Below are 27,140 nucleotides of genomic sequence, written 5' to 3' on the forward strand. Positions count from 1 at the left end.
CAACAGTAAATGTCGAAATCGAGACTTGTACTTCAAGATAATGTCTATCCCAGGCTTCCATCATTTTTACTGGAGATGCTAAGCTTGACCAAATCATTAGCGGTGAGCATGATTTAATCTCAAGACTTTTAGATCAAAATGCCTAGGACATAAGACCACTAAAATCCTATCATTCTTTAATTTCCATTTTCCAGATGAAATAGTTCGAAATTATAAGCTCTTACCCTTTTCAAAAGAATCCTGCACTCCATAGACCCTCAACTTGAAGCCAAATATATCATCCATTCAAAGGACAGTTCACCACTCTAAGTTATTCTAATCATTACCAATTGCAGGTCCTCATGAGACACCACCAAAACATAGAATAACCAACAAACTCCATCACAGAGAAAAAAAAAAGGTGTTTCTGGTCCTCCTTCCCCAAAAGAACCTAGAAAGTATGGAAATTGAACAATCATATAGCAATAATAACTATATGTATCAGAAAAAATTACTTAAGTTCTTTTGTAGAAGAGAGTTTAGAACTACTCTTATCTAGTTTCTTACTTTTGATTGTTGCCACGCATATCTAGTTATCCATTTGAATGTTAAACTTTTGGCCTACAGTGATAGTGACAAACAAGCAATAGTTTGGATCTTGTACTTGTTTACTTCATCAGTGCTTAGTGGAGATGATTGGTTGGCAACAGCTAGATAATTGTAATTGTGGCAATGTCAAGATGTGGACGAAAAGTATCTGACAGAGATAAACTAAATAAAATGGAAGGTTTTAGGTGATGAGGCTCCCGGTCCAAAAATTAGGAAATGAGCCAGACCTTGAGGTGCATGAAAACCTAAATTGATTTCTCCTATTGAAAGACTAAAAATAAAACTACTTCAAGAATGTGTATTGATTAAAAATATATTTCATGTTTTATTCTCTACGTGTAACAAAGTCATTATAAATCTAGTGATTTTCTCTAAAAGAGTACATTCTTTTGATAAGTCTAAACTAACCTATGTATTTTTTTCATAATGTGGTTTAAAAACCACACAAGAATGTATTCTATAAGGAGTCGCACAGTAGTTTTTCCCCAGCCAAAGTTACTGGCCTTGGACCAATGCGTGTGATCCCATGTCACAGCAAATCCATGTAGACATTTCATATAAACGGTATTTACATCACTCCATGCTCCAATATACTAAAAACAAGAGTTGTAGTCACAAATGTCCCTCTATTCCACTTTATATGACATTCTTCCTATTATGGACGTTCCAAGAATTTTAACACCATTCAATTTCTCTAAAACTTTCACTATTCTACTGTTGCTTTAGCATTTTCTTCCACTCTCACTAAATAAGTCAAACATCTTTGAACTCGGTGATTATAGTGATAACCCAAAAATACCATCAGATGGAATAACTTCAACAATTTCATATACAATGCAAAGTTCTTGAGGAAGTCCTAAACCTAACATGCCCCATGCTAGAAAATAAGACCACAAAAATATACAAAATGTATCAAACAGAATGTTGATCACTATACCTATACCTTCTTAAATCATGCACTGTTTGAGTTCTAATACTGCAGTTTAAAATATTCCTCGAAAGAAGAAAGAGTCGGAACCTCTTACTACTCATTTTTTAGAGAGTGAAAGCAAACTAATCATCGGTCCCAATGCCATAGAAACTTGCAATGACTTCAAAAAGAAATGAAAATTGTGGATATCAGTTTCAGGGTAAAATCCCTTAAGTATGATTATACTTCAGTAACAAAATGATACAATCAATAAACCAAAATCTAACACCCACGCCAAAATGTAGTGTCAAGATCTATTGCCAGGGATATAGCACATTGACAGATTATTCACAAGTAAACCAACCTTGAAAACCATATTGACCTTCAGTCTGCTGTGAACAAGACTGCAAGTGATTCTGACATCCATTACAATGCATAAGGCGATGATGCTCTAGAAGCCATATTAGCAACTTGAGCCTGCATCTGAGCAGCCCTAACCTTTGATGCAGTGGCGCGATGAAAGAATTGCTCGCGTGACAACGACCTAACGTTCCTCAAGTACTGATCAAAAGGTACTGTCCCGTCCTGTATAGCTTTGTCCAACGAATAAATCACATCCTCAATCGCCAAATCAGATGCCGTGCAATCCAGCATCTGCTTGGAAAGATGATCGCACGGCTCAAACGCTGTATCCACATCCACATTCCCTAAATTTGTCATTTTCGCCTCGTTTTCTCTCAGCCATCCCTCTAATACATCACTATTCATCAGAACCATCTGTAATTGCTGCTCTAAACCCTCCTTCTCGTCCTGCATTTCCTTTAAACCTTCATTCAATCGCTCCTCCCGCTGCCTCAACACTCCTTGAGCATTAAACAACCCCTCCATATCAGCCTCCCGTGCTTCCCTCAACCCTAATATATCACTATGCAGCCTAACAACAAGCTTATCTATGGCATTCCTCTTATAAACCTCTGATGGATCGTCCATTATCCTCCCCGTACTACCACTCCCATAAGGTGATTGTGGAAATGCCCGAGGAGGTATCGCAGGCCGAATTACACCACCCGGCCCAACCGGCGAATTATTATTCGAAAAACTCGTACTGGGTGGAGGATGAGGGCTCGGGCTAGGGCTAGGGTTAGGGTTTGGACGACGCTGGGCATAAAGCGGAGGATCACGGCCAAAGAAATGACTCAAATTACGAGCCAATTCGACGAGATTAGAGCTAGGGTAAATCCAATTCTGCAAATAAGGGATCGACACAACCCCGGACGGATTCACAAACTGATGCGGGCGCTTGATGATCATGTCACGCGTGGGATTCACGAACACCAAAGGCGAGTGACGAGGGTAAGATTCCATAAGCCAAATAATAACGGGGATGTTGTACGTGACGTCTTGATAAACCATCGGGACGGTGCCGTCGGCTTGTAAGAGATTAACTGTGCGGCCGTCGTTGTGAGTGAAAGTTGCGGTTTTAGGCTGAAGTGAAGGATAAGTTTCGATGAGCGACAACAGGTGCTGCCGGATTAGCCATTTGACGTCTTCGGTGTACGGAAGTGCGGAAGGGCCGCGCTGTGAGAGAACGCTACTGAGGAATTGTTGAGTGTATTGGGCGGAATTCGGTGGCGGCATCATCGGAGATAGAGGGTTTTGAGGTGAAAAGTGGATCTGTTGAGGGATTTAAGAGAGAAGAGAAGAAGAGAAAAGGTTGCTTCCAGAGAAGGTGTACCGCGTACGGTGCGTCGAAGGAGATTTGAGGGAATTACGGGGAAATTTAACGGAGGAGTAAGGGGGAGGAGAAACGAAGAGGTCACATATATGTAGTTGATTCCCTATTAAGAAATGGTTAATACACTACTATCTTTGGTTGTCATGCAAAATAATACTATATTCAACATATATCTCCTTCATACAACCGTTTTGAGATGTAGAATCAGCTAGCCATGATTGCATCAAAATAGGTTGCCTGCATCGCATTTTTGGGGTGCGGTTGTTCCTCAAACCCTATATGAATGCAGAATGCTTCGTGCACTCGGCATGTCTTTCATACACTTATTTATCACTATATATGATTATATCTTATATAGTTTCACTTTAATTTTAACTCTTCAGGTTGAGCAGCCGTAAAAAGAACATGAAGTGCAAATTTAGTAGTGTAACTCACATGGACGAGGGGGAGGTGAGGCTGGATTCTCAAGTCATCCCCAATCGGGGTAGTTTCAAGTACTTTGGGCCATTAATCCAAGGTGACAGGGAGGTTGATGAGGATGTCACACCATATTGGAGTAGGATGGATGAAGTGGAGGCTTGCCTCCGGTGTCTTGTGTGATAAGATGTGCCATCAAGACTTAAAGGTAAATTCTACAGAGTGGTGATTAGACCGGCTATGTTGTATGAGGCGAAATGTTGGTCGGTAAAGAATTCCCATTTTCAGAAGTTGAAGGTAGCGGAAACGAGGATGTTGAGATGGATGTGTTGGTATACTAAGAAAGACAAGATCAAGAATAAGGTTATTTGGGATAAGGTAGGAGTGGCTCCTGTGGAGGATAAGCTTCGGAAAGTGAGGTTGTGATTGTACGGACATGTGAGGAGGAGATGCGTGGAGGCATCAGTAAGGAGGTGTGAGAGGTTGTACATGAGGGGTCTAGAGAAGGGTGGAGGGAGGCCTAAGAAGTATTTGGATGAGGTGAATAGGCATGATATGATGTTGACATGATGATTGATAGGAAGTTATGAAGGTCGGAGATTAGGATAAAAGGTTAGTTGGTAATATAACGTACTTCCCATTCTTTCCGACAGCTTTAGCATGACGCTAGTTGTGGCCTTTCTTTGCATATTATTACCTGATATTGCTTTTGGTTCTTTTGTTTACCTATAGCTGTTGCTTGTATATATAAAAGCAATATAGCTTTCCTTTACTATTGATAACTACGCATACCAAAGCCGAGGTTTTTCCGAAAACAATCTTTCTATCTGCTCAAGATAGAGATAAAGTTTCCCAAGCTCCACTTATGAGAATATACTGGGTATATTTTTGCTATTGTTATTGTTGTTCTAAGGTTAAATTCAAATATTTACCCTATTTATTTCTGGCTTTAGTCAAAAAAAATTATTCCAGAACATTTACCATTCTTGGAAAACAAAAAATAATTAATTATATTTTTCAAATGAACTTTACCATTCCAAAAGACATGTCTATCTATCTATATAGAATAACAAAAGCAAAATTATGCTAGGCTGCCAAGTGGAATACCCACAATTTTAACACATATCAAAAATTAGGACAACTCTTTAAGATTATTGGAGTTTCAAATTCAAACTACAAATCAGAAAAATAAACTTAAATTTACCAAATTTCAAAAACTTGCAATCCTCCCACGATTGAGTTTTGCAGTTATTCTATTCATTTAAAGGATTATTACACTTGCCTATTAAAAATAGAATTCCTCCCCTTTTTTGATTGGCTTTTATAAATAAAAAAAAATCCTCACACGTTCTTCGTTGGTTGTTTTTTAATCAACAACTACCTATTAAAATCTGCAATTAGTTTTTTATTAATAACAGTGAGAAAATAAGGAGGAAAGCAGCCAGGATTTATCCCACAACTGATCGTGCTCCCAAACGTGGGCTTCCAACCTAAACTCCCTATTTTATATATACCTCCATAGCTGATTGATTTACGCGCTTTATATTTTCAAATCCTTTTCAACTTCCAATTTTATCTACCCAGTATACCAGTTTGATTAAAATTGCTTTGCAACTATGGCTACACAACTTCATGATATCAAACAAATTTCAGGTAACTCGATGCAAATGGAATCTCAAAGTTAGAGTTGTTCGAATGTAGATAATCCCGGATCGATTTAAGCCGAAAATATCTTTTTCAATTGAATTGGTTTTATAGCATTCGAAGGTAACATGTTATTTTTGCCTCATTCTTTTACTTACTTTATGCATATTAGTGAATATTGAAAGCATGTACCAGGGCTACAAATCTGATTAGTTATAAAAAATCAGTTGAAAGTCACATCACACACAACCAAATCAATCCGAGAACAAACATCACTACAACAACATAGACAATTACCAAAGAATAAGCCTTTCCCTTATTCGTACAGTACTTGCATTCTATATGAAAGTTCTTTCTTCTGGATTAGTCAACTGTCTAAGAAGCTGCTTTAAATATTAACTTTATGTATCTCTAACGCATCATTGTACATTTTTCTGTAATAATATTTCACTGAGTCGTGTATGTTTGAAACGAAGCTTCTTAGGCCCTTCAATATAATGAATTTGCTTTACATATAGATTTAGCATTAACTTACCATTTGTTGCTGCAACTCTTTAGAATATCAAAAAAGTATCTTCAATTTACTTTTGCTAGATTTGTTTGTTACTTCCGGTAATAATATTCTGCATATCTGCATGTGGAAGGGACAAGAATCAAGATGTACATAGGAAGAAATAACCCTAATAATGTCTCTACTGGGATTTGAACCTGACACTTCATTGACCAATACGCTACACTCTTGGGTGTTGTGGTAATAAATAAAATTGGTGGAATTTATATTGCATGAGAAGAGGCTAATGATATTTAAATTCTGACTCCTTTACTCTGTCAATTTTGTCGAATAGATATGGAGGTAAAGTTACTTTGGTTTCTCTGGTGATTGGTGTTGCAAGAGCTACTATAATGTTATTTATATATTATATCCATATTATTTTCAATAGTTTAGGAACAATTAATGTTTTTATATTCACTCTTATATTCCATGAACTTGCATAGTGTTCAGGCAGTCCAATAAAGTATCAAGGTATCTAAAATTAGATTAATTTCATGGCAGACCACTAATTATCTGCTATCGTTGAGCCATACTTTCTGTTTTGATAGGAAAGATACAATAAGTTTATAAAATTTATTCTTATGTTTTATTTGTGATTATATTTTTTATTTTAATTTTATCATTTACAGGGAGGTTTGATTATCAATGATTCTCCCAATGACAACTCTATTGTAAACGTTACTCGATGGTCTAGAGCTATTATTTGGGTTTTCCAACATAACAGTAAGTTTTTGCAGCTTGGGCTATGATCACGCCCAACTATGCATTATAAAAAGGATACGTGGACATTGCAAATATAATCTGAGTATTTCGCCCAGAATCGAACCCACAAGGAATTAACCTACCAATTACTCTTATCAGACTTACTAAATTCTACGTAATCAACTTCCCAAACGTTTTGAATAACAATTGAGGATATTTTTACTAACTATGACGAACTACAATTATGTAAGTAAGGACTAACTATGATTAAGTTGTAAACAATTAAGAGAAGGATCTAAGGTGGTGATTTCCCTATTGATGGAATCCTTTCCGGTTATATTTCACATAGATTCACCTAATCGTCTCTATCAATCATGAGCACTCTTATTACCGTAAATCTCTCCCGAGTAATCACGATAATTTACTAGACGCACTTTTCCGAGTTACGTTGGCTGGCTTTGTTTATTACAGCTCACTTTAGATTGCACCCAAGGCTTCGTTATCCCTAATCCCGCATTTAAACCCGCAGTTATAGATCTCTCTTATACTTTAGGAGTGATGTTGTTCAACAACTACCTAAATATGCACTCTCTCCCGAGTTATGCACACTAAATAGGCACAGCTAATTGAGGATCCTATCAATTAACTACAACAAGAACATAGTTGAACAAATAGAGATTAAACCAGACAAACTATATTAACATAACAAGAAGTTCATCCTTCAATAGGTTCCATCAAAACCCTAGACTAAATATTTAGCTACTCATAATCGTGTTCATAATTTCCCAAATAAATTGCATAATTAAATTACAAAGCAAAGATGAAGGAATGAAGAATTTGATGCCAATCTCCTCCGGAAATTTCTCCAAACATTTTCTCCCTTCCGCAATAATCTCCCTAGGTCTAAGATATGTCAAAAGTCTTCAAAATGGTGTTTTTACATGTATTTATACCAAGTAGGGTCGGGCCCAGACTAAAAAAACCTTTCTTGCGCGAACTAGGACTAGCTCTGTAGAATTTGCACAGCCGCGCCGCAGGCTGCGCCGCACCATGCGGCGCAGTAGTGCATTTTATCTGCAGCCTCATATTTTCGATTCAAGCTCAACTTTACACTGCTGCGCCGCGCCTTGCGGCGCCCCATGCGGCGCAGTAGAGCAATTTTCTGAGAGTGAACTTTTTTCGTTCTCTTTTAACATCCAGACTTGGTACACGACTTCCAAATACGATCCGGGCTTAATGCATTGGGCTTTTACTCAGACTTCAAAGCTCCAAATCGATCAATTTAGCTCCAAATTAACTTTTGAGCTCCAAATCGCTTCTTGCATAAAACACGTACTAAGTGTAATTCACTATTATTTGAGCTCAAACGCACATAAAAATGCAATCATTGGAATGTAATACCACGGCCAAAACACGAGTTTCTAGCCTAACATCAACACCCCACACTTAGACAATTGCTCGTCCTCGAGCATTTGAACTACACTGCACCTAGGGACAACCGTTCATCAAACAACCTCCTTGATATACCATGCCAAGAATAATTAAAGTGGATTGAGCACCTTATCATAACATCACACCCTCAAGCTTCAACTCAAAAGTACCATGCATTAGTCACTCGCCCACTTACTCTAACATAGAGGTCAATGACATTACCTTTCCCTCCTTTTAGTCATAGCATGTTTATAGAGTGAGTTCATCTTCTTTTTAATGCTTTGCTTGGCCCTAACTTCTTTACGATTTTTTAATTGGTGAAGATTTTCAGAAAACATATTTACAGGGACAATCCAGAACACACACGCCATGGAAGAATATAATGGTTAGTTTTGAGGCTATAAGAACATTTTTGGACTTTAGGAAATAACTGTATGTTTCTTTATTGTGTTTCCTTATTAATTTATTATACGAATATCCATTACATTTATATGTTCCAACAAAAAATAACATTTCCATATTCTTTTGTATCTACCGTCTCTCCCAATATATATTTTCTTATAAAAAGTTATAAGAATAGATACTAGTTATCATTAATAGATGGGGGTAACTTAATCAAATACTCTTTACAATTCAATGGTAGTAAATGATTTTTGTAATAAATGCGTCAAACCTTAAACGATAAATAAAAGGGGCCAGGGTGGTACCATTACGTCCAAGAAAATAGAGAAAAATGTTAAATGTTAACGAAAATACAACTAGCACTGTTGTTTTGCTTTCAAAGAATTAGCATAAACATTAGTGTCATTTCATATTCTAGGACATCCAATTTAGCCCCTCTCCCCTTGTGTGTTTATCGATATACTCAAGGTCTGGATATGTAGAGGAATACTCTTACACCTTATTGTTGGACATAATTAATGTAGTCTATTCAATCTAATAATTCTTATTAGTAATTCATATAAAGTTACATCCGATCATGCAAAAGTTGCAATTAGATTATGTGATGCTAAAAAACTAAACTTCTTATGAAGTTCATAATTCTTATGATTCTCTAGTGCATTTTATAAAGTCTATATCCTAAGCAAATAAATAAACAAAATAATAAGAGCTAAGGCTTCTCCCTATATCTAATCAAGGATCTCTTAGTTAGCCAGACCGACCCTCAAAATGAGACTAAAAGAAAGAAGAAAACTATGATATAAATATTGCATTCGATTGGGAGAAAGAACTCAAACGCGCTACATGACACCAGAGGTGGAGCCAGCCCTTCGCCTACGGGTTTGGCCGAATCAGTAGCTTTGGTCCAAACTTTATATTTATGTTAAGAAATTCATTGAATATGCACCAATTATTAAGTTAGTAATTTAAAAGAAGTTAAATCTTGACCCATAAGCTTCAAATTCTGGCTCCGCCTCGGCTGAAACTCGGCCTGATGACAGTCCTAAGCATTACACAAAAAGGACAGTGACAATCTATAAATAATGGTCATATCTGTGCAGCTACAAGTTACTTAAGCAAGATGAAGATGACAAAATAAAAGCTACCACAAATGTAGTATAGCATCTAGAGGGTTCTCTTTTTTCCACCCTTTTACAATTTCAATATAGCACAAGTATAAAACATTGAACTCTTTCCCTAGTTCAGAAATGCCTTGGCATCAAAAGGCAACATGCATCTATAAGTAGACAGGAGGCCTCCACTCCAACTTAAACATTGAGACTTACAATAATTTTCCTCACACGTAGAGCAGTGCACGGATGAGCAAAGGCATTACTACATTTTCCTACAGGATATTCTATCTTATATCTACAAACAAAATTTTGATGCAAGCACCACATAATCAAAACATATAGATCCGAGACGCACTGTCTTGTACCAGTCAATCAAATCATCAAGTAGCCCTAGTCCGACGTATGCGCTACAACCCATAATCCTCCAGCGTAAACTTTTTGTCAATGGCCTCCAGATTAAGTACCTGGATCAGAAAAAAGAATATCAATTTTCTCTGTAGAATGTCCCACACACCTGTACCTGATTGGCCACACACAATAAGAGAAAAAGGAGGACAACAAACAAATTATCACAAAATATAGTTAAACAAGTTTTTTTTTATGAAGTCTAGTTAAACAAGTTACGTGTTAACTGCAAGTAACTTTAGAACAATTACATTACTTCTAAACCATCGGAGAAAAGATTCCTATGTTCATTGTACTTGAATTTTCATACTCGGATTTTTAAATTTTCAAACACAATTGTGATGCAAAACCTAAACATAAATGATAAGGCTAAAAAATGAATTGAGGGGCTTGGGAGCTGTCGATTGACCATGGTAGCATCTTGATAGTAAGTAAGCCAGTCTCAAATAACTCAAAGCAGAAAACTGGCAGCTAGTACAAATGCAAGCATTTTACAGAGTTAAATTTATAGAGCCACAGCCCTAGATAGTATTCCACCAGACGGAGACATGAATGAAGTTAAAAGTAAAAATAGATCAAAAGGGAATGGGACATAACGAGATCGATGATTCAAGATGCATGGTTATGTTCTCGATCTTCACTGTACGCAGCAGTGCAGGTTTTGTGACACATGACACACCTCCGAAGGAGGTCAGGGAAAAAGTACGAGATACGATCCAATATAAAAGCAGCAGTTACAGCACTTAAACCATTCCTTGTTCCAAAACTACAAAAAGAATTCCTTTTTACAAAACAATATTTCAATCTTTTTATAGATAAGGCGCTTTCTATTTTACATTTTGCCCTGCTTCACTGCACTATAACACAAGGTGTGCTTGTAGGTTCTGGAGGCACTTCTTGGCTAGACTGGGCATTGAAACCCATCCACTTTTCAACAACTCATGCGAAAGAACTTGAAGAGGATGACTTTATCACAAAAAACTAAAGCTAAATTTTAGATAGCTGATACTGAATTGGGCTTAAAGCCTGCTATATTATAAAAGAAAATGTCAGAAGAACATCATCTGTATAGCGCGTATGCATTTCTTGAGTTGTGCCTTTCATAGTCAAATGCCATGACCTAAGATAACCATACTTCAGTTGAATTACAGATGTGTTGCCACGAACAAGATATAGCAAGCTATTAATCAGTTCAGAATTTCTGCTTTTAAGGATATTACTTTAATGTTGGTGAAATATAGTTAAGTTCAACGGAAAAAAAATCACGTCGCTGTTCATCAACACATTTAAAGGTAGAACAGGTAGCTTCCTTACTTTGACTACTTCTGGAGAAAGAGCTCTTTGGATGCATTGCAATTTGCAAATAATAAATAATGATGCTCCTGATAGCCTCTGCCAAGTAGACAAGAGAGTGAAGGACACTGAACATATGCAGAGTGTAAATAATTTCCAACAGCAAATCTCAACTTTGCACATTTCTTATTTGACCACTTCTGTTTATAGTGATACCAAACCTCATCAAGATATGAACCTTCATCTTTATGAACAATAATTGTAAACAATATTTTCAGCAGTAATCAAGTGGCAGGTTCACTTAAGGAGGTGTTTGAAGGATTGAATAGAGAAAAAAGCACAAGGAACTAGTGGACTAACTAAAATGTCAGCTTTAAAGCACATGATCTGCAAATCCAATCAAGGACCAACAGCAAGAAATATTTTATTAATCACATTTTTTAACGAAGTAAGTTAATATCATTGCCAGGAAGATGCAAAATTACAAAAAGAGCTAAACATGTTAGCACCAGTACAAGAGTGTCGTATTTTATCAATCACTAGTTAACATGAATCTTTGGACATTTAGGCAGAACATATTGAATGCATTGATTGGTTAATGCTAAGGGCAGCGACAATGATGAATCATGTTAAATGATTAGTACTAGCAAAAGTGTATAGGTAGTACCAAAAGGTGCAAGGATAACTACACTAGGTTGCAATCAGATCATTTTCATGGCCAAAATTTTAGGTATCCAGAGAACATCTATTAGAAGTGTGATTATTAGGCTGTGGCAGAAAGAAGCCACAACTCTCAGTTACATGTCAAGTAAATGACTGCAAAAGACAGGTAAATTATCTGAGAACTCATTGCTTTCTTGACTCATATTTGCACTGGTGTATGAAATCGCATAGATTTGCAGCATGAAACATAAACATGTCGTGTCTACCCCTTCCTCTGCTCATTCTACATTAATTATATAAGTAAGACATCAAACAAGTTTAAGGAATAATAGTTCCTTACTTTGACACAAAAGTTGGTGTTAATATGTATGAAAAATTTATCGTCGCCCTCTTCCTCTGCCCATTCCACGACCTCTTCCTCTCCCTCGGCCTCGAGAACCCGAACCCCGAAAACCTGATCTCTCAGGCTTCAGTTTCAAGGACTGGATCCCTCTTCTCCTTTCAGTTCGTGCTCCCTTGTCTTCTTCATCTTCCACATACTTTGCTGAGCTTCTGGAAATAAAGGAAACTTCTCTTGAACCTCCGGGTCCCACCTTGATATTGTTTATACCATGAGAAGTCCGGTCATCTGACAAGGCTGCAACCCGTTCACCTAGTGGAAGAGCATCCTCCTTCGCAAGTGAAACATCGTTCCAGAATGCTTCTGCATGCCTCTCATCCTTGACTTCATACATTCTGAAATTTTAAAGGATAGTGAGACATACAGCTATTTTAATTTTTCTAAAGCAGCAATTAAAGGTTTCAGGATATGTTCTGGTCTCATAAGAAAGTTTTTTCCACATTACTGTTGCAATCCCCAAAAGAAAAAGGTACATTCAATCCACAAAATTTGTATAAACCCATGCAAAACTTGTCTATGTAAGAAACATTAGAGGTTAAACATGCCCATTATCAGGAGACAACCAACTGCTATTCCTTGAACTTCACTTACAGCATGGTGCATAACAAGTTGTAGTCTAAATGTGGCATGAATTAAGAGTGCATTCATTGACTTCTTACCTTGGAACTTTGGACTTTCTTCTAGAACTTTTTTCATTTTCTTGTTCATCTTCTGATGATTGTGTTGCTGCAGACGCATCAGAATCACTAGGTTCCTCACCGTCCATCACAGGCTCAAAATGTTCCTCCACTAAAGACGGTTGCTTTGTGGAAGGCATAGGGTGCAGTGCCCGATACTCATGAGAAAATTCATCAATTTCAAAGTCCTGTTGAAAAACCAAAATACATCAAAAAGTTAAGGGTATTGGGATCTGTTTAAAGAATGCATTTTAACTAGTAGAGGAGTATGTAAATATAAAAGCAATTGCTTAAAAATATATTTATCAGGGACAACATCTAAAAAGTACTAAGCACACTTCTCTTGTTGAGAATGCTTGACCGGCTTTCTAAGAAATTTTCAATTCAAGCACATGTAATTAATTTTTCGCCAACTTAATCTGATGATATTTCGGACTGGTTCTTCAACACTAGGAAGTGCATAAGTCATAGTAAAGACTTTGTATACCTTATTAGCAAACATCCCACCAAAACGTTCATCTTTCAGAATGTCAGCGGTCAGTCCTTTCTTCTTCTTTGATATCTTCTTCGCATCAACGCCATCAACATCCTCCATATTCTCAGCCTCTTCATTCTCAAGAAGTTCTTTAGCCAGAGTGCGATTAATTTTGGGAAGCTTCTTCTTAATCTGCAGAGGAATGAAAAAATGAAAAACAGGTATTCTGAAAAGGTAGAAACTCCCTTCAAATGACACATACATGCAGAAGTCTAGTTAAGTAAGAAACCTGTTTCCCCCCTTCTCATTCAGTTTGAGAAGCACACAACTTTGATTGCAGTGAAACAGTAAAAGTAGATTTCACCACAACAACCATGAGTAGAAATGGGTAAAGATAATAGTAGGGCCTTATTGAGAGGCATGTAACAGCCGTCTGATTTGAATCTTTAATAATATGAAGCACAAAGGATATATTTCCAATCTTCTGCTAGCACAAAATACAAGAGTAAAACCCAAAATTCTCTAGCACCCAGTAATTACTTGATGCCAGACAACTGGCATATAAATTATCGTAGCAACTTAAAAAAGCCTAACGAGAGCACAAGAAAATCCACAGCTTCTTTCTCATGGGCTCATGGTCATCTAGTGAAAGTCTATATTTTTCTCGGCGATGTTTCCTTTATCAAGACTTGCTCCATCTTTTAGTTGAATTTAGTGATGCAAACTTTATTTAAGCTGACCTATCCATGATTTTAAGTCAATGAGTGCAGGTCACCAATACACCCATAACTTTTTTGACTATTTTTTCTATAACTGTGGTGTCTGGGCCAGTTTGTGCGCACATCAACTAATTCCACGGGGTACCTACTACCTCCCACCAGCACAGGTACCGGGTAACTCTGTCCATCAAGGCTTGGACAAATGGGAAGAAACACCTAGTATTTTTGTCTCCGCTGAAATTTGAACCTGAGACCTCACGATTCTTAACCCACTTCATAGACCACTAGGCTACACCCTTGGGTGCTATTAGGTGCAAATTATATTATTTTTTAGAAGTTTTCCAGCCATAAGCTTAAGGCAATGGCCCCTCGCACCAGCTGCGAAAGCTACATCTGCTCGTGAGTAAACCATATCATTTCAACTCAAAACGAGCTGAACAATCAACCATACTTGAAAAAGGAGAATGTTCAGTCTACAATATACGCTAAAGGATTAAAAAAAAACGCAAGCATCAGAATCCTCCAAATTCAAGGTTTTCTTTGTATTCCCTTCCCTTTTTCAATTTGGGGGATTGGGACGCTCGGAATAAGAGTAAGTGGAAGCAGGAGTCAGCGAAAAACACACTAAGCCAAGGCCTCCAAAGTTTTTTGCCTTTCTTTTGTTGACAAAAAATTAGCTGTTTCAGCTTCCACACTCGGGGATAATGGCCCGCCATCTACCATTTTCCACTTAAATACTGGATTTGGTTCCCAGTCAAGTTTCGAACTTGTGACGTGTACCTAACCATATTTTTCCTTTTAAAAGCCAATGTTGCTACAAGGCTATTTTACCACGCACCAAAAGTCTCCTCATGATGGACTCACTGATTTATCACTTCCTCCCGTAAGAAATATGGCCCGCAACATAAAAATATCGATTTGCAAGGAAAATCAAACAGGTTAAAGATGCAATGTGGCTAGACCATCAATATATACACATGTAGGCACACACATGAAGTTTAGCTTTTTATGTTGAATTGCTGGTACAAATAACATGGTTCTTATACATCCATTGTAATCTATTGTTATTACTGAAAAATCTATGGAAAGCAAAATACCCAAAGGTCAAATACTAAATTGAAATAAGGGACACGAAAACGTCTTCCACTTGATGCTAGTTCCGTGCATAGAAAAAGATATGAGACATGTGTACACTTGCAAAAAGTCAATCCCAGACATTATGAAACTAACCGTGATACGACCGGCACGCTCTGCCGCTTGTTTTTCCTGGTTCCGCCGCTCTTTGTAAGCAACATAATCAAATGGATCTGAAAAGGCTTGTGCCTGCAAGAGCAAAGCATCAACATGCACATAAGTTTGATCACAAGGCCAATCATTTAAAGTTAGTATACAAATTTATTCTGATTGTCACCTTTTTATACAAACGATAATCGATGAAGTAACCATGCATATAAGCCCTTAGAAGGCTGGTTCCAATCAAATGGGTCAAATTCAATTTTTCCAAATCTTCTTTCGTCAAAAATTTAAAATCATCATAAATAGTTGTCTGGGGTTGCTCCTCAAGCTCTTCCTGCAAAGAAATATCAAATCAGAATAACCATCGTCTCTGGCATGACAAGGTAACAAAACAAGAAGCACATCACACCGTCAGGTTTTCAAGGTAAGAACACCACTTGGGCGCAGGCCCCAGTGAAGGAATGAAATACGAAGGTATTTGACTGGAGTCAAGAGCCAACAACATCAATCCACTGTCAGTGAATGCACACAAATCGTTGATTCTCCCACCCGTTGGTTCAATGCTTGTCATGCTTTCTCCCTGTAAGAGTTCAATGCCAAATGTGAAACTTAGATTAAACGTAAGTGTAGAAATATAAGCAACTCTTGGTGATGTCTAATTAGTGTTATACCGCCTCGTACATGAACATTATCGTAAGACTATTGCAGATAATCATAAATATTAATTGTATGATATACTAACGCGGGTCCAAGAAGGACAAAAACAGAGACAAGCCAACCTTGATTTCATGGTGGCAAACGGTTGCGATTCTATATAGTTCGTGTTTTTGTCACGATGTAAACCTGCTGTTAATCTAAAACAACAACCACCATAATATCTACTAAACATAGTTTTATTGTGATGATGCCTAAGAGATCTAGCAGTAATTCCTATGCTGTACCTTCCTTTTCTCTATTGCTTCACTATTATCGCAGCACAAAAGTTATATTACCAATGTCTTTTCAAGTTACATAGCACTTAAACAATCCCTAGGTCATTTTTTATTGTTAAAGTTAAACAATCCCTAAATCATTAAACATCCAAAAATCATATCGACCCAATTCATAGCTTAGATATGAAGAAATATGAGCTCTAAGGACTGCTCCAAACTTCTACTACATGACCAGAGGCGAATCCAGGATTCCAAGAAAATGGGTACACTACTATAAAGAGGTAAATCTAGAATTTATATTTGATTGATTCAACCTTTAGGTTCTCGCCATGAATCCAATACCATTTAAAAATTATAGGTTAAATAAAAATTTTCTCATAATTTTAGTGATTTTTAACATACACACACACACATACATACTCCATATCAAGAATGTTGAGATCATTGAACCATGCTACATCATCCATTGCTATTAGTTTTAATTATATAAAATTTTGCAATGACAAAGGGAGATCAAGGATTTCAATGCGTTAGATTTGGGAATTTTGAATGAATAAACCAAAGAAAAAAAGAAAAAACTACTTAATTAAAACATAAGAGGAGACACTAGACATGTCTACAAACTAAGAATTGAACATCTAACTTCACTTGTAAAGGTGCACCCAATAATTATTGAACCATATGACTCTTTGAGCTTGGGTGCACACATGTATATTTAAGCAACTTTTAAGAAATATAACATTATTTTTTATGATGAAGAAATATAACATTATTATACATGATATAGAGAGAGTAGCATGGGTTCATGTGCCCAAGCTCCAACACATAGATACGCCCTGACTACATCAAAGGAGGGCCACTTGCCCACAAGAAGAAGAACAACAACAACAACATACCCAGTATTATCCCACAAAATAATCAAAAAGAAAAATGTCTTGTCAGAATAAGTAGGACCATTTAAGGGAAACTTGAAGTTTGACAGATTTTGCAGATTAGAATAACTGATAATCAATAAGCTAAATTATATAACATTTTCATAAAAAGTTTCACTCCTTGTCATATCCTTCCCATTTTCTTTCTTTCCTTGTTCCCTTGCCTTCTAATTCTTTTTCTTTTTGAAATCTGTAAGACACCCTTGCACTTCTTACCAGACCGCCAAAGTACACCTTGATTATTTTGCTGAATCAATTCATTAATAACTTCACATATAGCAAAGGCAGCAGAAAAAACAAAGGCCAAAATCAATCATTGAGTACTGCCCTCTATTGTCCAGCATATAAATACAATAAACTGAAATGATCTTGTCTAAACTACAGAATTACTAATACAAACGACAAATATCAACAAGGGGGATCAAAGACTTGCTTACCGTCTCAGGGTCCCAAATCCTAACAATGTGGCTGTCAGCAGTTATTAACTTTGTTCGTTCAGTGTTAAGCGTTTTATGCCACTTAATGTTCAGTATCGGGCTCCCATACCTATATAAGTGTCAGAATGCATAAGCAATAGAGAACAAGAATTACTTTACCATTATAAGCTGGCAAAGCAACTTACATATGATCCTTTATCCGCATAGGCTGAGAAGATCGTAAATCGTAAATCAGAACCTGCACATTACAAGGTATTGTTAGACATCTTGATCACATAAGACACAACAATTACACCTCAGTCGTAAACAAGTTAGCTCCGGCTATACGAACCCTCACTAACCATGTTTCTCCATTTAAAATCATTTCAGCCCAACATTATACACAATAAAAATAAAACTTCGCAGTAGCCTCCACAATGTAAATATATGTTTGCTAACAAGATAACTGTTTTTTACTCAAAGATAATAATTTATTCTTCAATAACTAATTTCTGATGCCCTCAAAATGACAAGAATTTCACCCCCAAGAAAATTTAGCTTCCTTTAGCCAACTCGAATGACGATGACCAAGCAAGACTCTAATTGGAATGGGCTTAATAAAAACATAACTTCTTTGCCTTTTTCTATTCTCCGCTTCTACATGAATCAAAAGACAGAACAGAAATTTTAAAACCTCTCTCTCTTCATTCCCTTCCAGAGGTGTACAACTATTCAAGTTAATAATTTCTTATACTTCAAGGACACATCAGTAAGCCAACTTTGTGGGGCATCCCGTAGCTAATATTGTGATACCTCTTTTTGGTAAGTTGTTGAGGGCAAAGTCGTAAATTTAGGGTGTGTCTAGCATGAAGAATGTTTTCCAATTCTCCCATGTTTGGTTGGCTTAAATGTTATGGAAAATGGTTTCCTAATGAACTCATCTTCATCAAAAAACTCATTTTCCTCCAATTTTTCCCACAAAGAAGGGGAAAAACATTTTTCAGAACTCTCTTTCAACCTTCCTCACACTTACTGCCATCCCCCAATCACACCCTCGCCACCTAGGTCCCCAGACCCTGACCTACCACCTTACACCCCGACCTCACTCCAGTCACCCTTGATCCACCCCCACCCCTCTCCCGCCCTCCAAACCCACATCCCGTTACCTCCGCCTCCCTAGCAACCCCTCCACCACCACTAACCCACCATTGGCTCCCCTTCCCCCCATCATCCCACCCCTTCCCTCCGCCCCCGCCACCCCTCAACTGCCCGACCCAAACTTTCGCGACACAAAACACGGAGGTCGAGGGCCAGGTGTCAGGTGTGGGTCAGGGCCGGGGTGTCGAGGGCGGAGTCAAGGTTGGGGTCGGGGGTCAGTGCCGAGGTCTAGGGTCCGGGGTTATAGTGGTTGCCTAAATTATATTAAAATGCTCTTAGGACAATATTTTCTCCTTACTATTCAAATATCAGAAAATAAGTAAGAAAATAACTTGTTTTCCAGGAAAATATTTTCTAAAACATTTTCCTTCATACTAAACACACCCTTACTATGATATGTTTTTAAGTATGATATGTTTTATATATAGTTGGTGTAAGGATTTTTAAAATACTCTTTCCTACTTAGTTTCAAGTCAATTTTTGTACTACATATGTTAAAATATATTCTTCATACTACATTAGCTGCATGTTGTATAAGTCCTCTTAATAAACATCCAATTTGGTGATGCTAAAATGTTAGGACAGAGTAAGAATTTTCATAATCAATATGCATGTTAATTTTCCACCTCCTACATTTATTAATAGTAACAAGAAAGTTTAGGTGCACTTTATCTAGTTTCAAGCAAAATAAGAAAAAAGACTAAACACCCGAAATGACAATCATAAATGATTTTTCCAACCAAAACTTCAGACTCAACATTCACCATGATCATCAGAAAGTTTATCAAAACCTCTTTAAAAACTGCATTTCCTTCTATTATACCTTTCCATCACTACTTCCAACAGCCATGAGGTAACCTCCATCTCCGTCGAACTCTATTGCAGTAACCTCCTGTAGTTTATGCATATCATTAGCAACCATTAAAAAAAGATCTGGTTTTTTCAACTACTTTAGCAGAAAACTACCTGGTCCCCATTCCCAGCAGGTGCAACAGCATTTATCCTGCCAACTGAAGATCTTGCTCTCATGTCAAAGCATTCAAGAGCACCGTCCTCCCCTCCACAAGCAACTAATCCATGGACCTTGCTAAAGTGCAGAAGAAAAGAAACCAAAAGATCACAGAAGAAACTGTCAAACAGAAGGTATAGAAAAACTAAAAAAGCCAAAAAGAAAATTTTAAAGAAAAAAAGAAACATGGGTTTAAAAGGTGAGCAAAGCAAAATCAACTTCTAACCTCCGCGAAACCACATTAAGTGCCGGGGATCGTGTGCTCAGTGAGGAAAGGAAGCGTCCCTGTAAATAGAATATGATAGTCTCAGTAAACTACACAAGCAAACATCAACGCTATAAGGGGGGAAACTTCAATTAGAATAGGGTGAAATTCGACATCCAGCTTTTAGGCAGTACAAGTTAGGATTCTGCACATATCTGATCTTTCATTTTTCTTTGAAAATGCAGCAGATTATGATTTAACACTCTAAAGCTCCATTTATCCTTTGGATCAATGCCATGGAAATCTAGGTGAATTTTAACAGCACATTTACTATTCTTTTCTTACCCTTCTCTTCTCTTCCCTTCCTATAAGTTGCTTCTCCGAAACAGCTTAGCCTTTGCCTCTTTTTTTTTTTGGCCTATCGTAACTTTTCGGTCAACAATATATTGATCTACAACAGCCCAATCCAAATCACCTGAACACTAGATAACACGGAAAGTGTATAGCTAGCAGAAGACCTTTCCAGATACATATTTCTAAGTCTGAGTGTTTGTTCATCAGAATGTTGGCAAAAGCATTAATGGATGTGGTGCGCTCACAACAGAAAATTTTTTAATAATTCAAGCGGTGTTGTTGAGTATTGCATCTGTTGCTACTGGTTTGCTAAAATAATTAGTTGTTTCATCGTAGGAGTAGTCTACTACTTTTTAAAATTTTAAATTTTTGTTAGATATTTTAGGAGGTTGAGATATTTTAGGTTTTGAATATTTGTTCTGCAGATCTTTTGCAGATTTTCTTGTTTTCAAGTGGCTATTTAGAGCCCTATGGTTAATAAAATTTAAGGCGATAAATTTTCAATAATAATACTAACCTTCTTACTAGCGGTATCAGAGCGTCAACAGGTCTTACAGGATCTATGAGCTCACAAAAAAAAAGGTGACTTGTAAAATCGATTTTAGCATATCTATGTTTATCCTTATTTTCAAACATGGCAAGCAGTAGTCTCTCTTTGAATCTCCCACAAACCTTCACGGGTGAAAACTATCAAATTTGGTATATGAAAATGAAGTTTCATCTTGAAGCCTATGATCTATCAAAAGTTGTAATGGAAGATAGACCCTTACAACGACTCTAAATAAAATACCCTTATGTAAATTCAAGCTCATCCAGAAGAGCCTTCAGACAAAATTAAGTTACTGAGACAATCATACAGAAGAAAACAACCCAACCATTGATGATGTCATCTACCAATGGAGAGAAGTTGAAAATGAGAAGAAAATCTTGTATTTACTGACAGACATAAAGCAATAGTCAACTTCAATATAGGTGCACATATTACTTAACTATTGTAGAGAAACAGGTGCAATCACAAGTTCAGTTCAGCATTTTGAAAAAAAAAAAGGGTAATTCTACTGCAAAATTTGCCACTTTTTGTTTAAAAAATTAACTTATACAAACACATGAACGGGTCAAACAATAAAACTAAGGAGGAAAACCTGCTCCAAATTTATTCTGTAGAGATCTGGTGACGAGGCAGCGCAAAGCAAATCACAAGACCAGCAATCATATACAATATCCCTTCCCATCCTAAATAAACAGGAGAACATATAAGTGATGTTAAGCTGGCATTTAAAGACGATACAGTTCGTACAGAAAAGTAACAGTAAATTTCAGAAGCAGAGAGGAAGAGCAAAAGCGTTGGGGATTAGCTCCAAGATGGAAGTGACAGACTGACAGATAGTTGAGCAAAATCAAAGAAATCCAGCAAGACGAAATGTAGATATCATGCCAGCAAAATATGCTGCTAAGATGTCTGAGTTGCTACTGAAGTAAAGTATCATGACGATGCAGGAATGTTGACCAGATAATGGAACATAAATTAGAGTAGACCACCCAGAAATTTGCCTTTCGTAAATTTTGAGATCCGCTGACTGAAGCATATCAGATCTTCCAGGAGATACCCAGGATGCATGGAGCTAAACAACGTCCTTTCCTCTTAAGGCAAAACTGATAAGTGCACCTAAATGCAAGCTCCTTGGCGTTCACATTCAGCTTTAACAATGACTAGTTTAATTCATTCTAAGCCTGATCTCAAAGAAAGGAAATGCGAGCTAAACATCCTTTCCTCTTCAACTGATAAGTGCACCTAAATGCTCTCCTTGGCGTTCACATTCAGCTTTAACAATGACTAGTTTAATTCATTCTAAGCCTAATAAATTTTCATCTGATCTCTAAGAAAGGAAATGTTGAAGCATTAACTTATCTAATTTGTGACCTCACAAAGAGTTGGCTGAGTAATGTGCATTCATTCTCTGCCTATATAGGCTTTAGGGTTTGTATAAAAGGGGTAGTTTATAGGCTTTGGGATTCGACCAAGGTATCCAATACATTAACGTATAGAGTTTTAGATAAGGATACTAGTTTATATGAAAGTTTATACTTAAATATAGATCATGAAACAAGTAGTGACATACAAAGTGGCATGCTTTACTGGCCGGTAGTTAGAGAAGCTGCTCTAACACGGGATAAACTGAGAAAAAGGGAAATACCAATTTGTTCAAGGTGCTACTTTTGTGGTCAAGAGGCAGAGACAATCATCCATCTGTTTCTACATTGTAGGGTCACTAGTCAGCTGTGGCATTTGTCCATCAACCTCAGGAGTATTTGGTGGACAATGCCACAAAGAACTTCTGAACTTTTGTCATGCTGGAATGAAGGGGAAAATTGTAGTGCTACCAACAAAGACGGATGAAATTTGTCCCTGCAACTATTTGGCGGACAATTTGGAAGGAGAAAAATTCAAGATGCTTTGAGGATACAGTCAGCCATATTTAGAAGATTAATAGCTTGCTTGGCCAAGCTTCTCTTAAGCCAAAGCACATATTTTTCAAACAAAGCACTTTTTTCAAAGTTGAAGCGTTTGGCGATGCTTTTGGAAGAAAAAAAAAGTGCTTTGAGTAGAAGCATAAGCAGTTTTGGAGAAACAGAAAAAAGTAGCATCTCCCCAAAAGCGCTTTTTTGAAAACCGCTTTTGAGAAAACTACATTTAGAAGAACTCTTTAAAAGCTTGGTCAAATACTAATTACTGCTCAGATGTGCTTTTCAAATTAATTAGCCAAACCCAAACCGTTTCTCACCAAAAGTACTTTTGAGAAAAAGTACTTCTCAAAATAAGTTGATTTTCGAAGCTTGGCCATATAGGCTATTCAATGAATTGTATTCTTCTCTTTTGCTTTTGGTAATCTAGAATCAATTCTACAAGTCGTAGATCCCTTGTAAGAAGAGCAAGGATTGTAATTTTGAGCTTTTTGGTTTTTGTAATCACCCTTTTGGCTTCCAGCACAAGCTTTGTGCTAAAACTTTATCAATATACTGCTAAATGTTACCTTCTCCAAAAAAAAACAAAAAAAAGTAGTGACTATCATATGGTATGAAACTATAAACTGGCAAACTACTGAATCTTTGCTGCTGCCGAATTATGTGTAGATAAAAGCCAGAAGTATTAAAGAAATATTGAACCAAGAAAAAGAGAAGCAAAGGGCCATGAAATGCCTAGGGAACCCCCTTTGAAGGCAAGTCATGGTAACCAGGATCGGACATTGAACGGGAAGGAATGCACTACAGGAATTCTCTGAGACTCTGATATCTCACCAGCAGGAGTGAACTTTCTTCCAAAACCTAGCAGTATAAATGAGAGGTTTCAGGATTAACTATTTTTTCTGAAGGGTTGCATTTTTTTATGGCATTCAACCACTGAAGACCTTTCTTTCTTTGGTAAAATTATTACAGATACATACATAGATTATATTTATTCTCTCATTCAGTCCAGTGGTATCTAAGCTTTCAAGTGAGACAGGTTGGGCTCCATCTGTTACCACTATGCAAGTGTAAGCATGCTAGAGGAAAACAAATAGCTTCGTGCAGCTCAAAGTTATGTTGACATTCTTAATACTTAACATGCATTGTTTTCTAAATTTTGCATTTCATCAGTATAACTTAGCAGACAACAAATGGATAAGCACATAAGAATAAAACAAACGAAATAAGTGCAACCTTGGAATTCGCAAACTGTAATGACTTCCATATTTTGCATGGAGGCAGACAGAACGATCAGCACAAAGAAATGCCATTTTTGAGTAGTCATCACTCAAGACCTACAAAAGATATCAGAGACGGAATATACATCAGTAAGATTTCCCAGATTAATTAGAGAAGAAAAATGCAACAGAACATATTTCCATGCTTCTGGTCTCTACAAAGAAAAAACAAACAGGGAACAGGCATTAAACATTTACTATCGCAGCACAAATAATTTTCGCAAAAAAAAAATGAGCATAAGCAGTGGTCATAAAAAGAAGCAATACTAATAAGAATCTACTTCGTTATTTTGGGTGAAACATGCAGCCTTCACAGAGAAAGAGAGGAAAAGCTGTCAGTACCTGAAAGTTAACGATCTCTGACACCAAATGCCTTTCGAACTTCAATGAAAGCTCCCGCAGCTCATAAACTTTAACTTGTGGTGGGTAAATACCTGAAAAATCAATGTTGACAACTGATACAAAATAGCTGAAATACCAAGCAGCAAAAAGAATGTACTCATTTAATACATGTTCACTAGGGGTCTTTTAGTTTGTTAGAGATCTGATTGCCAGGTGCCAGCATAAAATATAGAGAACTTCTGGTGTCGGAGAACCTAACTTATTGAATGACACAGGCCTAAATGGAGCGACATGAACAGTGAGGATTTATATAATTGACCCTATCTTGGTGTCGAGGCATAGTTGTTGCTGTTGTACTCATCTTTCTTTCTTTCCTTTTTTTGAGAAGGTAACATATGTTAAATCTGTTGTACTCATCTAATACATGTATCAGAAGAACAGAGGGACAGAACAGTAAGAAAACAGTAATTGGTTACTTCCCTGTGTAGGATATTTTTTATATGAGATAATTATTGTTCAGGTTAAACATGAAGTCTAGACCAACACAGGAAATAAGATGAATATCAATGCTTCATTTTAACAACTAATAAAATGAACCAATATATTTATAACCCAACCTGTTCTAAATCTAAAAACAATAGTCAAATATTGAGTTTATATAGAAATAACTGTATGTATATATGTATATATATATAATACAGAGGGATAAATATGCATGAGCATCATGTTTTAACAGTAAAACAGCACAGTGACGCCTTTAATCTGTAACTCAGAAGTAGTTACTTCTCAATAACCTAGAAAAAGATCATTTAACAAAAGAATAATATTTTAAGGAAACAAAAAAGAAAAAAGGATATCTTGAACTGTACATAATCACCTGACGCAATGAGATACTCCCCGTCAGGAGTCACTTTAATTCTTGTCGTTGCAGTTTCAAATCTCAAATCCTGAATCAGATCCACTCTTTGCATATAACCTGCCAAAATAGAGAAAAATATCTTTAATAACATAACCATAATATCCTACAATATCAAATATGTATAAATAGAGTAACATGGATAGAGAGGATTCGGATAGCCGGCCCGAATTACACAAGCTATGCAAATTGGGTTTTACCCATACCGAACTCCGTAAAGATTGTTATCAACAAAATAATGTTGGTCCGACATTGAACACTATTTTTTACTACAACAATTGAAAACTTTCTATTTTCAAAAGTTTTGATACAACATGATTTTACCAAATATTAATATCAAAGTAAATCTAACCTTTGCATATTGTTCGAAAGAAAAAGAAGTAAAAAAGTATGAATCAACCATCACAGATGAGCATTATGATATAAAGACCAAGTATCCAAAAAACCCAGACATATAGATTACTACCCAATTGAAAAACAATCTTGGTACAATTCCAGAATTTCTTCTTTTATACTTCAAATATTGAAACTTCCTTTTTCCAGACACTATGATGCTGCTATATTTTACCAAATAATATCCCAAAAGGAAAGAAAGTAAGTGAAAGCAGGAGGGTAATGCGTACTTGGATCTTTACGAAGGGCCCTGAGCTTCTTAGGGGGAAGCCATGTTGCCACAGAACGGTGTTGGCCGGCGACAGTGTACATCTTCACTCCATTTATGGCAGTGGACTTCAAGTTTCCCCCTTGGTACGCCATTGTAATTCAATTGGTTGACGAAGTAATGCCCTTTCTCTAAAAGTGATGAATCAATGTCAGAGGCAGTGATTGGCCAAGGAAGGGGGTTCAATTGAATCCTCTTCATTGGAAAATCATACTATGCAAATAGGTAAAAATATAACTTTATATATATATATATATATAAACTTTTAAATCCCTTGTTAAAATTCCTGGCTCCGCCAGTAGTAATCAAGAGGAAGCTCTTAGGCATTAAGATTTTCACCAAAAATGATTTTTTTACATGTTAAACGCAAAATATATGGCTATCTAAACTTTGACCTATTATTAGGAGAAGCAAATACTAGCTTGTAAAAATAGCAAAGTATATACAGAGACAGTTGCTAAGCTGGGATTCTAAACAAGTGAGTCAATATATAAACTATAAAGGAGTACTAATTATTTTCAATTTTTTTCCAAAACAAGGTCATTTGGTTTCTGCTTAATACAAATTCATTTAGGCTCAAACAACCTCCTTTATGTTGCAGTAGAAATTTAGGCTACTAAAAACTTACGGCGGCACGGCGAAAGAGGCGGTGGCTGTCCGGCGGAGAGGCAGCAGGGTGCTAGAAATTTGTTTGTTAGAAGCAACTACTTCCAACACACAGTATTATTACCGCCAGAATTTTGCAAGTGTTTTAAGTCGGCTGAGTTGTTCTTTTGACGGGGAGAGGGAAGGGTTTAGGGAAAGAAAGGAGCAAGGAGAGAGAAGGGTTTTGGGAGAAATAAATTTTAAATTACTAGTTACTAGTAGTGGAAGAGAAAATGACAAAAGGGGACCTTACATGTGGGGTAGATCTAAATAGTCCCCTAAATATATTTATGAAGAGTTTGGTACTTTAAATTTGTCAAAACTAAACACTTTTAATCTCCGTTAAATATTTAATAAAATTTGAGTGTTAGATTTGATAGGAATTGTGAAAAAGTATTACTATTAGGACTCATATTTCTAGGTTATGCTACTATCTTATTTACATATACAAAAAAATTACCAAGA

The 27,140-nt window shown here is 36.7% G+C and overlaps 2 protein-coding genes across 3 annotated transcripts; both read right to left on the reverse strand.

Annotated features, from left to right (window-relative positions):
* Positions 1–1,680: 1,680 nt before the first annotated feature.
* Positions 1,681–3,334, reverse strand: LOC104217367 (protein ELC-like). Its single transcript, XM_009767597.2, has one exon. It carries the CDS (start codon positions 3,137–3,139, stop codon positions 1,925–1,927), a length of 1,215 nt encoding a protein of 404 aa, XP_009765899.1. The 5' UTR covers positions 3,140–3,334; the 3' UTR covers positions 1,681–1,924.
* A 6,159-nt stretch (positions 3,335–9,493) lies between these two features.
* On the reverse strand, positions 9,494–26,865 carry LOC104217366 (uncharacterized). Of its 2 annotated transcripts, XR_708747.2 has the most exons (19): positions 26,659–26,865; positions 25,993–26,161; positions 25,331–25,429; positions 24,454–24,545; positions 24,068–24,168; positions 21,511–21,601; positions 20,036–20,094; positions 19,767–19,887; positions 19,624–19,692; positions 17,849–17,901; positions 17,664–17,772; positions 15,772–15,942; positions 15,538–15,696; positions 15,357–15,449; positions 13,420–13,599; positions 12,915–13,120; positions 12,196–12,590; positions 11,214–11,291; positions 9,494–9,958 (listed from the first exon to the last, which is right to left on the reverse strand). XR_708747.2 is itself a non-coding variant. In XM_009767596.2 (18 exons), exons 2-17 carry the CDS (start codon positions 26,123–26,125, stop codon positions 12,233–12,235), a joined length of 2,094 nt encoding a protein of 697 aa, XP_009765898.1. In that variant the 5' UTR covers positions 26,126–26,161; positions 26,659–26,865; the 3' UTR covers positions 9,494–9,958; positions 12,196–12,232. The 2 variants fall into 2 exon arrangements, 1 of the variants encoding a protein (XP_009765898.1); XM_009767596.2 differs by lacking the exon at positions 11,214–11,291.
* Positions 26,866–27,140: the final 275 nt, after the last annotated feature.

The sequence above is a fragment of the Nicotiana sylvestris genome, chromosome 12 (assembly GCF_000393655.2).
Source record: "Nicotiana sylvestris chromosome 12, ASM39365v2, whole genome shotgun sequence".
In the NCBI taxonomy this organism is placed as follows: Eukaryota; Viridiplantae; Streptophyta; class Magnoliopsida; order Solanales; family Solanaceae; genus Nicotiana; species Nicotiana sylvestris.

Excerpts from the sequence above, each read along its gene's own strand:
- LOC104217367 (XM_009767597.2), bottom strand. The coding sequence starts at position 3,139 with ATGATGCCGCCACCGAATTCCGCCCAATACACTCAACAATTCCTCAGT.
- LOC104217366 (XM_009767596.2), bottom strand. The coding sequence starts at position 26,125 with ATGGCGTACCAAGGGGGAAACTTGAAGTCCACTGCCATAAATGGAGTG. Across the intron at positions 17,902-19,623 it reads TTGGAAGTAGTGATGGAAAG|GTTCTGATTTACGATTTACG; the intron begins GTATAATAGAAG and ends TGTAATGTGCAG. Across the intron at positions 15,450-15,537 it reads ATTATCGTTTGTATAAAAAG|GCACAAGCCTTTTCAGATCC; the intron begins GTGACAATCAGA and ends TTGCTCTTGCAG.